The sequence below is a fragment of the Hyperolius riggenbachi genome, chromosome 4 (genome assembly GCF_040937935.1).
Source record: "Hyperolius riggenbachi isolate aHypRig1 chromosome 4, aHypRig1.pri, whole genome shotgun sequence".
In the NCBI taxonomy this organism is placed as follows: domain Eukaryota; kingdom Metazoa; phylum Chordata; class Amphibia; order Anura; family Hyperoliidae; genus Hyperolius; species Hyperolius riggenbachi.
This window is the reverse complement of record NC_090649.1, coordinates 331,660,533-331,677,915: the sequence shown is the minus strand read 5'-3', so window position 1 is coordinate 331,677,915 and position 17,383 is coordinate 331,660,533. Positions and strand designations below refer to the sequence as shown.

The 17,383-nt window shown below is 42.1% G+C and overlaps 1 protein-coding gene across 1 annotated transcript in view; it reads right to left on the bottom strand.

The window, feature by feature from the left end:
* The window catches only part of AGT (angiotensinogen), a 34,560-nt gene that overhangs the window by 11,062 nt on the left and 6,115 nt on the right, over positions 1–17,383 (bottom strand). Inside the window, exons 2-4 of the mRNA XM_068231821.1 lie at positions 14,083–14,873; positions 5,337–5,610; positions 5,114–5,258 (exon numbers count right to left, since the gene is read on the bottom strand). Of these exons, the coding sequence (XP_068087922.1) occupies positions 5,114–5,258; positions 5,337–5,610; positions 14,083–14,860 (1,197 nt within the window). The 5' untranslated portion in view covers positions 14,861–14,873. The remainder of the gene's footprint in view (positions 1–5,113; positions 5,259–5,336; positions 5,611–14,082; positions 14,874–17,383) is intronic.

Sequence of the window (17,383 nt, the reverse complement as noted above, 5' to 3'; positions counted from 1 at the left end):
CATGTCCGATTCAAGCTTCGATGGATCGTTAGGTCGATTTGCCATACTTTACATGGCAATCGACCTAAAAATCATTGAAATTCATTCAGAAATGCTCGGAAATAATCGAATCGACGCGTATCGACAGACGCATTCGACGCGGAAACTCATGGTGTGTATCTAGCATAACTCTCATCTTGCTGCATTAATTAATTAACTACACACAGCAGGAAGCATTTCATTCTTCCTACACATCTGGTGTAATCAGCCAGCTCTGATACAGCCTTCAGGTATTTGCCACAGGCAGCTTTTATATCTTTTTCTGGAATGTGTAATGGTTAAGGGCTCTGCCTCTGACACAGGAGATCTGGGTTCAAATCTTGGCTCTGTCTGTTCAGTAAGCCAGCACCTATTTAGTAGGAGACCTTAGGCAAGTCTCCCTACACTGCTACTGCCTATAGAGCATGTCCTGGTGGCTGCAGCTCTGGTGCTTTGAGTCCGCCAGGAGAAAAGCACAATATAAATGTTCTGTGTCTGTAAATCAAGGTACAAAAGCTGAAATATTGTTTGTCAGAATCCTTGTATATGTTACGGCCAGAACCCGAAGTCGGGCCACTTCGGGTTCTGGCCGGTCAAAACGCGCAGTGGCCGTGAACCTGCGGCCAATGTTAGAAATAAAAAGATTCCCGTAACATTCATGCATTTTATGGCCTTCTCGCTGCGGCCAAATGTATCCAACGGGGGTTAATTTAATGAATTCCTCTGGTGGCAATGTCATAGATGAAGCCGCCTCTTCGGCTCTGCCCCTCTCTAATGCAAGTTTGGCAGCCGGTCCCTCCAGGGTCGTTCGTAGCGGCAGGGAATCCCGCCGTTCATTCCTGCAGAGCGGGTGCTGGCAGAAGCGATGTCTGCAGCCTCCCTGCTCTGCTTCCCTGCCGCTACAAACGACTCTGGGGACACGCGTGTCCCCCAGCTGCCATAACTTGCATAGGAGAGGGGCAGGGGGAGGAGAGGAGGCAGAGCCGAAGAGGCGGCTTCATCTATGACATTGCCGCCAGAGGAATTAATTAAATTAACCCCCGTGGAAACATTTGGCCGCAGCGAGACTGCCACAAAATGCATGAATGTTATGGGAATCTTTGTATTTCTAACATTGGCCGCAGGTGCACGGCCACTTCGCGTTTTGTGGCCAGACTTCGGGTTCTTGCCGTAATATATACATCTGAGTTAAAGGAGTTTTTTCTATTCCCCTAATTACATCCCCCAAAAAAGTGGATTTTTCACTTTACTAATTTGAATTGGACTTTTTAAGGCCACTGTATGCACCTCGGCTTATTTAGGAATGTCACGCCATTTTAAATACTTAAATATTAAAGTCTTTGATGCTTCTTATTTTAATTTTTTTTTAAAAAAGCTACACATTCTTTTTTTCAATTGAAGTTTGTGATATTTTATTCACTTATGTATTTGTTAATTTATTTTTAGGTCTGCAGCATAAAATCCCAATCAAGTTTATTTTAATACTACAGTATGTGCAGCAAAGCAAAGATGGGTTAGGAGATGATGGAATGGGTTGAATACATAGACACTGCAGACACTTATCACTTCTCAGCACCATAACAGTTGGTATGCACTCCAGATGGCATTCACAGTGATATTACAAATAATTTCCAATACAGCAATAAATATAACATAATGATTGTTGTCATCATGGCCCATATGCAATTAATGTTTTCTCCTGAGTTTTCTCTTAGGTGATATTTCACAACCTTCAAATCACTAGCAAGAAGGAAAATATTTAAAATAATCTTGATAGTACTTTTTCACATTATTTTTGTTCTTTTTCAATTGCAACGTGCTGTAAAGTTATTTTAGAGAGAAGATTAAAAAAATGATCTCCTAGGAGAAAAAAAAAATAATTGCATATAGGCCCACATATCAAATAGCATGGATAGATGAAAGAAAGAAAAACACAGCAGTTTCCTATTGTAGCAAATAGCCATAATATTGTAGCAAAAAGCAATAAAAAAAAGTAATTGGCTAAAACCACCACAAGATGGCATCAAAGAACCTTTCATTAGTTATAGAACAAAAAGCAGGGTTTTTTTCTGTTTTTTTTTTACAGCTGAAGATTATGTTCTTATTACAGTATTTGGATAATAGGTATTCTGTTCCATGCACCAAAATCACTTATTTCACAACTCCATTCATGGAATTTTCAGCTATGTTGGATCTTTCAGATAAAGCAGCTTAAGTTACAGTTAGTCAGTAATATAATAATTGTAAGAATTCCTAACTATTGCTGTCTATTATTTACTTTTGCTGGTAAACACACAATCCACACCATCTCAGTTGAGGGGGCTGTCTGCCTGCTGAGAAACGAGTATACTGTATGTACAGCTGCTCTGTGCATCCGGAATACCAAGTGCATTGTTCCTCTCCTGTTTCTGTCAGAAACCACTCCTTTATGCGCCACATCATTATTCCTCCTCCCCCTCAATAGTAATAGAGTGTGTTGCAAGATCGAGTCTCGATCCCTCAGGTTACAATCTCTGTGCGTGTGTCCATCTTTCAGGATTACTACCAACTGATCTCTATGGTTTTACAGGAACATCTACTGAAATTCCCACTGGGCAGCATCTCCAGCTCACCCTCCCACCATCTCTCGCCATAAAACAAAAATGGCTGCTCTGGCAGGAGTTCAGCAGCATGTCTGTACAGCAATCATGTTGCTGAAAACAAAGCAGATCTGAACTCTGCTCTAAAAGATAAGCAACAGCATAATAACCTTTAAAGAAAAACATTTCTTTGTTATGGCTGATACAAATACAATAAATCTGCATCCTGCTTTCATGGAAGCAGACATATTGTTAACATCCTGTGTTTACCAATTACCTCTCTGCCGTAGCAGTCAGCTGACACAGCTGAGGGATCAAATTACAAATTGTGCTTAGGCACAGATGCGGGGGAATTATACAGGCTAAACTCTCTAAATACATACAAGGGTGCAGTTCTATATTTTTTCCTTCTGTCCTGTGAAAGTTCAGGTCTACTTTAACCACTTCACATCCAGACCTTGTTTTCCCCTTATTGACCAGAGCAGTTTTTACGTTTTAGCTATGTCCCTATTCAATCAGGAATAACTTTATCCCTACTCACTACACCTAAATGATCTATATATCGTTTTTTTCAAGACAAACGAGGCTTTCGAAAGGGGGTATTTAGTCCCAAGAACAATTTTGTTTTCTAGGCATTTTAATTGAAAAAAGGGAACAAAAATAAAAAAAATGCATTATTTCTCAGTTTTTAACAATTCCAGTTTAAAAATAAAAAGTGCCACAGGGATAAAACCATTCCACCATTTTTATGTTCCCCCTAATATAGTCAGATGTGCCCCGAGTATCAGCCCAACCTTCCCAGTTTAGCCAGATGTGACCCCAATATCAGCACCCCCCGTATAGTCAGATGTGTCCCATGTATCTACCACCCCCCAGTACAGAGAGACAGTAACGCCGCCAGGATTGGCACCCCTCATTATAGGCAGATGTGTCCCCAGGATAAGATTTCCCCCATTACAGCCATATGTGTCCCCAGAATTGCCCCCCCCCCCCACCAATTATAGCCAGATGTGCCCCCAGTATTAGGTTACCCCCCCCCCCCCCCCCCCAGGTAACCAAATGATCCCCCATTGGCAGATATCATCCCCCCAGTTACCCAGATGCCTGGCAGTTGTTTTGGCACCCCAACCCCCCCCCCCAGTGTGGATAGCCAAATGTATGTCCCCTCCCCCCTCCCCCCCATCAGGCAGCCCCTCCGTGCACAGATGCCAAAAACATGTAAATAAAGCTGCCTCTCTCACCTTACCTCGTTCCAGCGATGAGCCTGCAGCCTGAGCATCCGATCCCAACTCTGAACTCAGCCGCGTATTGCTGGTGACCCGGGCCCCGGCTTGATGACGTCATAAAGCCGGGACCCGGGTCACCGGCAATACACGGCTGAGTTCAGAGCTCGGATCGGATGCTCAGGCTGCAGGCTCATCGCTGGAACGAGGTAAGGTGAGAGAAGCAGCTTTATTTACATTTTTATGGCCATCTGTGCACGGAGGAGGGGGAGATGAAGGATCACGCTGTTTGCTACAGCGGTGATCGTTCATCCGCGGGGGGGGTCACTAATTGGCTACAAGGGAACATGTTCCCTTTTGCCAATTAGTACTGCAGCTGACAGTGCCGGAGGGTGCGCTCTGAAGCGCACCTGTTCCTGCACAACAGCGCTGCAAGCAGGTCAGTATATCTACGTCGCTGTGGCTTGGAGGGTGCCACAGCTGACGTAGATATAATGTAGTGGTGGGGAAAGTGGTTAAGAGAGGCAGGCAACAATAATCTGAACTGTGTATGTATCTTTAGATGGTAAAGTGGACTCGGAGGGTCCTCTCTTCTTTTAGTGTCTTTTAGTCATAAATACTGTGTGGAAATACCCCAAATGTATAAAATAATGAAAAACTATTTAAAAGAGAGAGAGAGAGAGGGGGATCGTTGGCTTACCTCTCTCGAAGATACACCCCAGTTGTGTGGATGGTAATTAAACTGTTTTTTATACATTTTGGGTGCCTCTACACAGTAAGTATTTTCCCACACACCTCTATTGGGAGGTTGTAGTTGTGTTTTCATAACAAGAGCTCATTGGGAGCACAGCCACTCAAGTCCTTAAGTACCCAGGACCCAAACCAGAGCAGAGGCAGGTGCTCCTCCGCAAGCCTTATCTGGTGGATGCAATCCTATGCAATACGATTTGTGGGTAATTTTCCATTTAATCATAATCATAAGATTACAACACTATTGGCCCTGGTCTTGTTCTTTTGTCTATTTCTGGTTCCTGGTAGATCATCTGGTTCTTATCTCTCTTCTCATATATATGTAGGTTTGTTATTTGTACCTCATGCACCCAGGCATGTTATTTGTAGAACCTCTTTACTGTAAACATTCACATTCTGCGTCTCATAAATAAAGGACAACAATAATGGTAAATCCTGTGACCTTATTGCGGTGTATTTATCTTTTATACTGGTGAGAATAGTGAACTGGACAATAAAAACTTTAAAGCTGCTATGGATAAATGCTGGAATAAAATACATTACCTTTCCAATATTTATTTCTTTGTTGTTTAACTTGCCAAAATGTGCATTCTTCCCTAGTAGAGTAGGCAGTCCCATTTTAGTCACAAGGTCTTTGGCATCATAAAAACGTTCTATTTCCAACTTTGGAATAGTCAATTGTATGTGTCTGAAACAGGAAATAAAAGTGATTCGAGGTTTTATCAGTTACACCAGAAGTGAAGTGTGCAGTAGTGCTGATCCTTACCGGCTAACCAAACCATCCATCCAGGATAATGCCTGCCAATCCTTGTTTGTAAAGGAAGATTCCATGTTCTCAAGAGTATTTCCATTAGTTGGCTGGACGAGTAACAAGAAATCATTTTCACTGACATAAATCTTTAATACTATCTGATTAGTTATCTTGTCATCTTTGAACTGGAATTCTCCTGATACTGAAATCATGGGAACGAGGATTTGTTTGTTTGGCTCAATCCAAAATTGTTTAGGTTCCGGAAGTAAGTTAGACTTACTCACTTTACCTTGTCAACGAAATAAAAAGTAATTTATGTCAACAATGCTTATTAGAATACAAGCAGTTTGATTTATTGAAAAAATGCATAGACATCTGCAGTTCACCAGAAGATAACTTTAGCTAAATAAACTTGTGATGCTGCCAAAGTCCAGTCCTCAAAACAACCAGCGGAAATTCCTTTAATACGTTGTCGCTGATCAAACTTACAGATCCCAACTCTGATCACCATAAAATGAAAGAAGCTTACCAGAGCCAAAAGACCCAAACTATAACTTAAAGTGGACCCAAATTAAAAATACAAGATTTTAGAAATAAAATCTATTTTCTAAATAATAATAAATAGCAGCCTTTTTTCAGCTGCATGATGACAAATATAAAATATTTTACATTTATTGGAGGAACCCCTCCCTTCCTTTCAAATTGCCACGATTTTTCCGGCAAACTGGTGGGGTAGATGGTGTCCGGCAATGGAGGAATTGCTAATGGCTGCCCCCAGTATAACCCTAGCTATTAAAAGAGAAGGGTGAAAAGCATGCACTGAAATGATCATAGGTTTGAAGGAGTGTTTATTTATCTTTGTATGTGTCAGAGTGGTGCAACTAAATATTTTTAATTAACAAATTTTTGGGTTTGGGTCCGCTTTAACACTTTTGTCAAGGTCTTCTGCTTGTTGGATCACTCCTTCCATGATCAGATTCTACATTGCTCCTTTCCCAGCAGAATCACCAATGTAATGGAAACTTAATGTAAAGCAGTACAGTGTGCAATCTAGGCAGAAACTGCTGTTGGGAATTCATACCAACAAGGTGATCTATTCCCATCAGCTGTGTCTGCCTGGATTGCACACTACACTGCTCTACACTAAGTTCCCATTACATTGGTGATTCTGCTGGGAAGGGAGCAATACAGAATCCCATCATGGGACTAGTGACCAGATGTGTAACAAGCAGAGCATCTTGACAAAACAGGTTAAGACCTTTTGGTTCGGGTCTTGGCGGCTCTGACTTATATCAGTGTTGAGATTATGTATAAAGCTTGATCAGTGTTGATGTACTGAAAGAATATGATTTATTGGGTTCATTTTATGTGATGCATAGATTGGATTCAAATCACTAAAACACGCTTTATGGAGAAATTTGTGCTGTCCCTATTTTACAACTGATAATAGGGGTATTAGAACAGCATAACAGTGCTCCTTTAAGAATTTTCAAGAATTCTCCTTTGCGTTTGTACAGTTGTCTCAGCGCTTACTCAAAATAGCACTAATCCCTAGTAATATTACATAGTTACATAGTTATTTTGGTTGAAAAAAGACATACGTCCATCGAGTTCAACCAGTACAAAGTACAACTCCAGCCCGTCCCCCACATACCCCTGTTGATCCAGAGGAAGGCGAAAAAACCCCCACAAGGCATGGTCCAATTAGCCCCAAAAGGGAAAAATTCCTTCCTGACTCCAGATGGCAATCAGATAAAATCCCTGGATCAACATTTTGAGTAAACCTTGAGCCAATTGTTGTTAATAATGGTCAATGAGATGCAAATAATTCTGAGTTGATGCAGGATTATGCAAATTTGTTCAGCTTGAAAACAGGCCAAATGAATCCTGCGGTGGTGAGATTCAATTGGCCCATATCCAAAGCTGCCTAAATCTGCATACAAAATTTGCATAATCCTTCATCAGATAAGAATTATTTGTATCTCACTGACATCTCTAGATATAGCACATATTTCAGCATCTCTAGGCCTACTGCACTAGTTATTCAGAACACAAGAAAGTTAGTACATTTTTGTGGGAATTTTGAGGACACGTGGATGACAATGCCTTATTTTTCTGTACATGCTAATCACTCCACTCATCAGCTCCTAAATGCAAGTGAATATAGCACATTGCATGGTCAGATCTAGATATGGCAATATAACATACATTAGTTTGTTCAAATACTTGCAATGTACTGTATTTTCGGGTGTATAAGACTACTTTTTAACCCAGGAAAATCTTCTCAAGAGTCGGGGGTCATCTTATATGCCGGGTGTCGTCTTATAGGGTGGCTGCTGAAACTTCCAGCTGGACTGGAGAATCTGCAGTTTTCGCATATGGTGGGGAGCTCAAAAACGTCTGCAGCTGCATCCCCGCCATATGAAAAGTACATGGGAACCAGGAGTAGATAGACAATGGGAACAAATGCCAGAAGCCTTAAAGTGGACCCAAATTAAAAATACAAGATTTCAGAAATAAAATCTATTTTCTAACTTATAATAATAAATAGCAGCCTTTTTTCAGCTGCATGATGACAAATGTTACTTACAGTCTTACTCACAGTTTCAAGCTCCCATGGCGATATCCCATGGCATACACACATTCACAGCAACAGTTGCAGCTGTGGGTCTCCCTGGAAAGGATGGAGACCAGCATAAAGACTGGGGGGGAGGTTAGGGAGAACCCCCCAAAGGTAAGAAATGCCTTACACACAATCCTCTCTTCCCCCACGGACCACTCTATTTATGAACCCCACTTAGGGGGACTTTTGTTTAATATATTGTTTTTTACAGAAAATACTCAGGTCCATTTTATGACTATTGTAGAATATATATATGGAATAATAAGGAATGTAACAAAAATTGTAAAAAGGTCATCAAAACTGGAAGCTGAAAAACAAGTGGTTTTGTCTACATTTTTGCAATTACGGCCATACATAATTACAATTTAGACATTCAATTGATTTTGTGTAATCCATTTGTAATTTTGCATAATTTCCTTAAGAACTGCTGAAATTCATCAGAAATGCCGAATTAATTAATCTGTCTGCCGGCGGGCGAACGGGAATACGGCCCATGATTGCCAGGAACTGTGCGCGGGTGAACAGTTCAGGCCATCACCACAAAGCAACACAGGGGGCATAGCTGAGCTAAACTACCAGTGTTATAGTATAAGTCTCTTCTCACCCTGCATCACCAATGCACAGGTACAGTTTTGTTGCAAAAATAATGTTTATTTTGTAATTTTATAACATAATCAGTGCCACATAGAGGTTGTGTATGGCTATGCATAATAATGCTGCTGATGGCAGATGGAATCTACCACAACCATGAATGGTAGAATATCAAGATTTAGTCAGCAGCCAATCAGTTGAGTATTGGCTTTGTACTTTATTGAGCTGTTCAGCATCATGCATAGTGCAAGGTTGTTTTGATTCTTTTTTTTATGTAATCTTCATTGGGATTCTAGCTGAATTGCAGGTTCAGTGTGTTTCACTAATCACTATACCCTGGCTTTTATTATGATCAGACTAAAGCCTTGTATATATGTTAGATGGTTCTCGGATGCAGGCAATCTAACGTTTGTATAGTGGCCCCTATTCCTCTCAATGCATTTTTAAGCAATTAACCTCACAGGTCATCTCCACATAGGCCGAGTCCACTGTTCTCTTCCACACCTGCTACATACTGCTTCATCGCGCACCAGACCATTGGCCCTCCTCTCACCTCCATAGCAACAGATTGTGTCACTAACCTGGAGACTAGCATTTATTTATTTTAGTATTTATATAGTGCCAACATAGTACGCAGTGCTGTACAGAGTATATATTGTCTTGTCACTAACTGTCCCTTAGAGGGTCTCACAATCGAGTCCCTGCTATAGTCATATGTCTATGTAAGTATCGTGTAGTTCTTGCATCATAGTCTAGGGCCAATTTTAGGATGAAGCCAATTAACTTATCTGTATGTTTTGGGGATGTGGGAGGAAACCGGAGTGCCCTAAGGAAACCCATGCAGACACGGGGAGAACATACAAACTCCTTGCAGATGTTGACCTGGCTGGGATTTGAACCAGGAACCCAGTGCTGCAAGGCGTGAGCGCAAACCACTATGCCACTGTGCCGCCCAATCTTGACTTAATTTCTCAGGTGGCACTTGTTGATTGCAATACGGGCAGTTAGGTGGCATAACCCCAACCACCCTCCTGGTGGTGCCTATCCCTAACCACTCCCCTGGTGGTGCCTAACCCTAGCCACCCATGGTGGTGCCTAACCCTAACTAACCCTCATGTTGGTGCCTAACCCTAACTATACCTAACCCTACTCTCAAACAGAACCCACCTTGCACCTATCCTTGACCCCTAGAACCCTCTGGTGGTGCCTAAACCTAAAACTCCCCTGGTGGTGTCTAACCCTAAAACCCCCCTGGTGGTGCCTAACCCTGACCACCCCCCTGGTGGTGCCTAACCCTAACCACCCCCCCTGGTGGTGCCTAGCCCTAAACACCCCCCCTGGTGGTGCCTAGCCCTAACCACCCCCCTGGTGGTGCCTGCTTAACCCTAACCCCATATGGTGGTGCCTATTCCTAAACAACCCTCATGTTGGTGCCTAACCCTAACTACCCCCCTGGTGGCGCCTAACCCTAACCACTTCCCCTGCATAAACACCCTTTTACACGTAGAAAAAATAATATTGTAATAACACATATTATCGTAAATAAATCATATAATGACCTATTACCAGCGCTGCGTAATATGTTGGCGCTTTATAAATACAACAAAATAAAATAAATAAATTATTGTAATTACATCATTACACATCTTTATTTATTAAACATAGCAAAGAAATGAACAGCGCTACTTAAAAACAGATGAGTGCTTACCTGCAAAAAAGTGCACACCCCACTCATGGGATTCAAATACACAATGAGCATACACATAACCTGTCTACCACTTGGAGGATGTTAGTTTCACTAACAATTTGCAATTTGTTAGGTACTCGTCCCTCCCACTGTCGAAGAAGTCTTTCCTCCATGGGAGGGGACCTAACACTAACTAAATTCTACCTATGCATATGCATAGCCTGGGCGCGCTACCAGTAAAATTGAGAATTGCGCAAAAAAAGTGGGATCAGCGCATCACCAGGCCGCCTCTGAATGGCCTCAGCTCAGAGATGCGCTGAGCCCCCCCAGAAACTGCAAACGCACCTTGAACCCAAACAGAGGCTCTGCATATACACCAAAGGAAAACTATTAAGTGGGAGCAGCTGACCAGAAATAAATCAATCAAACATAGCAAAGAAATGAACAGCGCTACTTAAAAACAGATGAGTGCTTACCTGCAAAAAAGTGCACACCCCACTCATGGGATTCAAATACACAATGAGCATACACATAACCTGTCTACCACTTGGAGGATGTTAGTTTCACTAACAATTTGCAATTTGTTAGGTACTCGTCCCTCCCACTGTCGAAGAAGTCTTTCCTCCATGGGAGGGGACCTAACACTAACTAAATTCTACCTATGCATATGCATAGCCTGGGCGCGCTACCAGTAAAATTGAGAATTGCGCAAAAAAAGTGGGATCAGCGCATCCCCAGGCCGCCTCTGAATAGCCTCAGCTCAGAGATGCGCTGAGCCCCCCCAGAAACTGCAAACGCACCTTGAACCCAAACAGAGGCTCTGCATATACACCAAAGGAAAACTATTAAGTGGGAGCAGCTGACCAGAAATAAATCAATCAAACATAGCAAAGAAATGAACAGCGCTACTTAAAAACAGATGAGTGCTTACCTGCAAAAAAGTGCACACCCCACTCATGGGATTCAAATACACAATGAGCATACACATAACCTGTCTACCACTTGGAGGATGTTATTTCTGGTCAGCTGCTCCCACTTAATAGTTTTCCTTTGGTGTATATGCAGAGCCTCTGTTTGGGTTCAAGGTGCGTTTGCAGTTTCTGGGGGGGCTCAGCGCATCTCTGAGCTGAGGCCATTCAGAGGCGGCCTGGTGATGCGCTGATCCCACTTTTTTTGCGCAATTCTCAATTTTACTGGTAGCGCGCCCAGGCTATGCATATGCATAGGTAGAATTTAGTTAGTGTTAGGTCCCCTCCCATGGAGTAAAGACTTCTTCGACAGTGGGAGGGACGAGTACCTAACAAATTGCAAATTGTTAGTGAAACTAACATCCTCCAAGTGGTAGACAGGTTATGTGTATGCTCATTGTGGGCTCTATTCATAAACCATTACCGCAAGTTTTCCGCTCAAAACAGCGGGTTTTCTCGTCCATTTAGCAAAGTGGGCATTCATAAAAGCTGTTCCCGCATGAAAATCTACAATCCCCCAGCAGAGCGAGAAATTTCCGCCTTCTCCAGTGTTTTTCTAGATTTATCTAGAAAAAAGTAACAAAATGGCCATTCATAAACTTTAGAGGAAGCGGTATGTGGACGGGAAATACCGCTTCCTCTGATTTTGCGGATTACATACAAGTGAATGGGACAGACCTCCCAAAGAGAGCAGTGCACGGAGGGACTCTGCCGGCTGAAGTGTTCCCGCATGCCTTCCGACAGCTTACCGCCAGCCTTCAGCGGGAGATCTCCGCTCTTGCATCGCAGCTGGCAAGATTTTTTTGAATGACCACCCAGAAGTGTAAAATACCGATGCGGTATTTTACCTCTACGAGTATTTACGCCACAAGTTTTTTATGAATAGAGCCCTGTGTATTTGAATCCCATGAGTGGGGTGTGCACTTTTTTGCAGGTAAGCACTCATCTGTTTTTAAGTAGCGCTGTTCATTTCTTTGCTATGTTTGATTGATTTATTTCTGGTCAGCTGCTCCCACTTAATAGTTTTCCTTTGGTGTATATGCAGAGCCTCTGTTTGGGTTCAAGGTGCGTTTGCAGTTTCTGGGGGGGCTCAGCGCATCTCTGAGCTGAGGCCATTCAGAGGCGGCCTGGTGATGCGCTGATCCCACTTTTTTTGCGCAATTCTCAATTTTACTGGTAGCGCGCCCAGGCTATGCATATGCATAGGTAGAATTTAGTTAGTGTTAGGTCCCCTCCCATGGAGGAAAGACTTCTTCGACAGTGGGAGGGACGAGTACCTAACAAATTGCAAATTGTTAGTGAAACTAACATCCTCCAAGTGGTAGACAGGTTATGTGTATGCTCATTGTGTATTTGAATCCCATGAGTGGGGTGTGCACTTTTTTGCAGGTAAGCACTCATCTGTTTTTAAGTAGCGCTGTTCATTTCTTTGCTATGTTTGATTGATTGATTTCTGGTCAGCTGCTCCCACTTAATAGTTTTCCTTTGGTGTATATGCAGAGCCTCTGTTTGGGTTCAAGGTGTGTTTGCAGTTTCTGGGGGGGCTCAGCGCATCTCTGAGCTGAGGCCACTCAGAGGCGGCCTGGTGATGCGCTGATCCCACTTTTTTTGCGCAATTCTCAATTTTACTGGTAGCGCGCCCAGGCTATGTATATGCATAGGTAGAATTTAGTTAGTGTTAGGTCCCCTCCCATGGAGGAAAGACTTCTTCGACAATGGGAGGGACGAGTACTTAACAAATTGCAAATTGTTAGTGAAACTAACATCCTCCAAGTGGTAGACAGGTTATGTGTATGCTCATTGTGTATTTGAATCCCATGAGTGGGGTGTGCACTTTTTTGCAGGTAAGCACTCATCTGTTTTTAAGTAGCGCTGTTCATTTCTTTGCTATGTTTGATTGATTTATTTTTGGTCAGCTGCTCCCACTTAATAGTTTTCCTTTGGTGTATATGCAGAGCCTCTGTTTGGGTTCAAGGTGCGTTTACAGTTTCTGGGGGGGCTCAGCGCATCTCTGAGCTGAGGCCATTCAGAGGCGGCCTGGTGATGCGCTGATCCCACTTTTTTTGCGCAACATCTTTATTTATTGTAATGTCACATATATCGATATAATTGACATATATCGATATAATCGTCAATTATCGTAATAAACATACACAATATCAGACACTGAAAGTCTAGATTTAGTTTCACAAACCTCTATTTATCAATCGTACTTTATCATTTTACATAAAAATTTTGATATTTTGCAACGGTGCCGAAACATTTGCAAAGTTGAGTGAAAAATTACAAAAACGATAACATTAAAAACATAGCCGCGCCCAAATCTATTAGCGCTATAATTAGCTGATCCGCCTACAGCCCCTGGCAACCGATATGTCCCTCGCCGCAGCTCTGCTTCCAGCCGGTGTCCCGGGGTCAGCTTCGATACAGATGCCAACTGGCATCTACTGTGCGCACTCACATGGATTGGAGTGTCCTGCGCAGAACACTCCAGACCACCTTAGCGCAATTGCAAGCGGTGCTCGCGCAGACGCTGTAGATGCCAATCTGGTAAGGTCAGCATCTGCAACGGAGGGGACCCGGCTGGGAGCGGAGCTGCGGCTATGGCACAGGACGGCTGCCAGGGGCTGGAGGAAGCCCCAGGTAAGTAATCTTTTTCTATTTCTATTTTCCTTGGATCTCTTATTTAAGGATTTGGGAGGAGGTTCAGAACAGCATCAAACCACATGTGGACAGCTTCAAAGTCTATTTACAGTATTTTTAAAAACATGCCTTCCTTCCTCAACTAACCTGTGTGCCCCCATTCTTCAAAACCCCCACTGATACTTTGATGGCCTTACCCTTTTGGGCCCCCATGCTACCAAACAGCAATACAGCCTCTTTATTACCTACCTTTATAATAAATGTGGCTCACGTACATCAAATTTGAAGTTTCATCAACCACTGACAGTCCAGATCTAAGTTTGTTTGGCAGCTGAGCATCCAGAAATTCATGGATAGAATTTACAGCATTGGCTGAATTGGTAAAATCCACAGCTCTTACATACAAATTATCTGAGGTTGGTTCCAAATCATGAATGAACTTTTCCGATAATGGGAAGTTCGGAGAGACAAATATGCAGACCGTCTTCTTCATCACAAAGTTACCATCTTCAGAAACAAGAAAACTATCAATGTTTTTTAGTTTTGAAATTACTTTTAAACTATTTACTTGAGAAGTACAGCTTGTAGATTCTGATGGATTTTCAAATCCTAAAAGTCTTTGCAAACTGACAGCAGTTTCCCCAGAGGCTCCGAGATAGAAGGATAATATAGACCAGTAGAAATTTGTAAAGGATATGAGCATAGTGTCACGTGAATGTATTTCTTTCCATGCCTGGAAGGCCCTAAAACCCAAGGCATTAATTAGTGAAGTCAGATAACTTTCAGAGGAACCAAGATGATGAGTTGCCTGGTTTGTTTTCACTTTTATACTGTGCTCTTCATGCTTCATCTTCGACTCGATGGGGATAGGAATGACCATTTTTCCAATTGTGTGATTCTCCATTTCTATTTGTTCACATTCGGTTTGGTTGTAAGCAAACAGATTAAAGGGGTGAACGTAGACACGGTTGCATGTTGAAACAACAATGCACAGACACAAGGACAACAGGAAGATTTTTAGGTCCATTTTTAAAAATTACCTGTAAGAATAAAACAATACATATTTGAACCACTTAAAGAGACTCTGTATTAAAAAAAAAAAATAAGCGCTATTTTGGATACTTCGGGAGGGGGAAGCCTGAGGGTCCCAATGAGGCTTTCCCGGCCCCTGAAACTTGCAGCATTCCAGCGCTGGCTCCCCCGAATCCTCCCCCGATAAGCCTGACAAGCCGTGATATATTTACCTCTCTGGGATCCAGCACAGGCGCAGTAGTGGCTCTTCCTTCAGGTAAGACGGAAATGGCCAAACCCGATCGTATCCGCTATACTGCGCAGGCACAAAAGGACTCGCACCTGCACAGTAGAGCGGATCAATCGGGTTCCGCCTTAACCTGAAGGAAGAGCGGCTAGTGCGCCTGCACAAGATCACGGTAGATAAATATTTACTTTGCTGCACTTCGGAGGGACCCTGGCAGGCTAACGGAGTGCTAAAGGAGGACGGGGAAGCCTCGTTAGGATCCATAGGCTTCCCCCCCTTCCCCAAGGCAAGTATCCCCCAGAGGGTTTTTTTTTTAGTTACAGGTTTTCTTTAAGGACCACAGTTTTAAATCCCCCTAGTGACCAGGCCATTTTTTTCAATTTAGCACTCTGCAGCTTTAACAGTTTATTGCTTGGTCATACAACTTACCACCCAAATGAATTTTATCTCCTTTACTTGTCTCTAATACAGCTTTCTTTTGGTGCTATTTGATTGCTGCTGCGATTTTTAGTTTTTATTATATTCATCAAAGAAGACAGGAATTTTGACAAAAAATATATATATTTTTTATTTAATAATTTTTAATTAATTTTTAATTAATGTTTATTTATTTTTTATTTATTAATTAGAGATTTTTAACTTTCTGTGGCAACATTTTTCAAATAAAATTAAATTTCTATATACGTTTTTGTCCAAATTTATTGTGTTATATGTCTTTGATGAAAAAAATCCAATAAGTGTATATTTATTGGTTTGGGTAAAAGTTATAGCGTTTACAAACTAAGGTACAAAAAGTGAATTTCCCCAGTTTGAAGCAGCTCTGACTTTTCTGAGCACCTGTCATGTTTCTTGAGGTGCTAGAATACCAGAATAGTATAAATACCCCCCAAATGACCCCATTTTGGAAATAAGACACCCCAAAGTATTCGCTGAGGGGCGTGATGAGTTCATAAAATATTTAGTGGAAAATGACACTTTGTGCCAAAAAAAAAAAAAGTTTCCATTTCTGCTAACTTGTGGGTGTGTTTACTGTCCTGCCATTTTGGGGAGGAAGGGGCTAAATTGGGAGCACCACTGTAAAGCCTAAAGGTATTCATTGGGGCCCTTTGCAAAAGTGTCACACGTGGTATCGCCGTACTCAGGAGAAGTGCTATAATGTGTTTTGGGGTGTTTTTTCACACATACCCATCCTGTCTGTGAGAAATATCCCTGTAAATGACAATTTTTCAATTTTTTTACACAAAGTTTACAGAGATATTTCTCCCACCCAGCATGGCCATTTGTAATACTACTTCTCCTGAGTATGGTGATACCACATGTGTGACAGTTTTTTGCAGCCTAGATGCACAAAGGGGCCCAAAGTCCAATGAGCACCTTTAGGCTTTATGGTGTGCTCACATTTTATGCCCCTCCCAACTGCCAGGATAGTAGACACACTCCACAAATGACCCCATTTTGAACAGAAGAGGCCCCAAGGTATTCCATGAGGGGCATGGTGAGTTCATAGAAAAATTTATTTTTTTGTCACAAGTTAGCGGAAAATTACACTTTGTGTGGGGAAAAAAAAAATCTGCTAACTTGTGACAAAATAATTAAATCTTCTATGCACTCACCATTCCATTCGGCGAATACCTTGGGGTGTCTTCTTTCCAAAATGAGGTCAATTGTGGGGTCTGTCCTGGCATTTTAGGGTCTCCGCAATTATTACACGTATGGCCAGTATTAGGAGTTTCTGCTATACTACTTATATTAGGCATAGGGGTAATGCACTTTTTTGTTCCTCTAGGCTGAAAGGAAAAATTAACGGCAAAGATTCCTTCATTCGCATTGATCAATGTGGATGAAAAAATATCTGCCAAAAAATGTGCAAAAAAAAAAAAAAGAGGGGAAAGGCGTCTGCCAGGACATAGGAGCTCTGCCAATAATCCAAACCCACTTCAGCTTGTATGCCCTGGCAAATCCCATTTCTCCATTCACATTGATCGATGTGGATGAAGAAACCGTTGCCATTTTTGATACAAACAACACATATGCCTTGACAAACGTATCTTTTTTGACTGCAAAGTAGAAATCTCGTCCTGCAGCGCTGCATGCACCGACTTTGTGTAATCTGACAGCAGCACAATGCTTCTGTCAGGATGTACATCAGTGTTGCAGCTGGTCAGTCGGTCGGTCTCCCTGGAAGGGTAATGGATGTTAAAAGAGAAAAATCAAACAAGCAAGCAAGCAAGCAGCAATACATTTCATTCATTAACATTAACTTTTATAAATGTTATTGAACATTTCAAACTG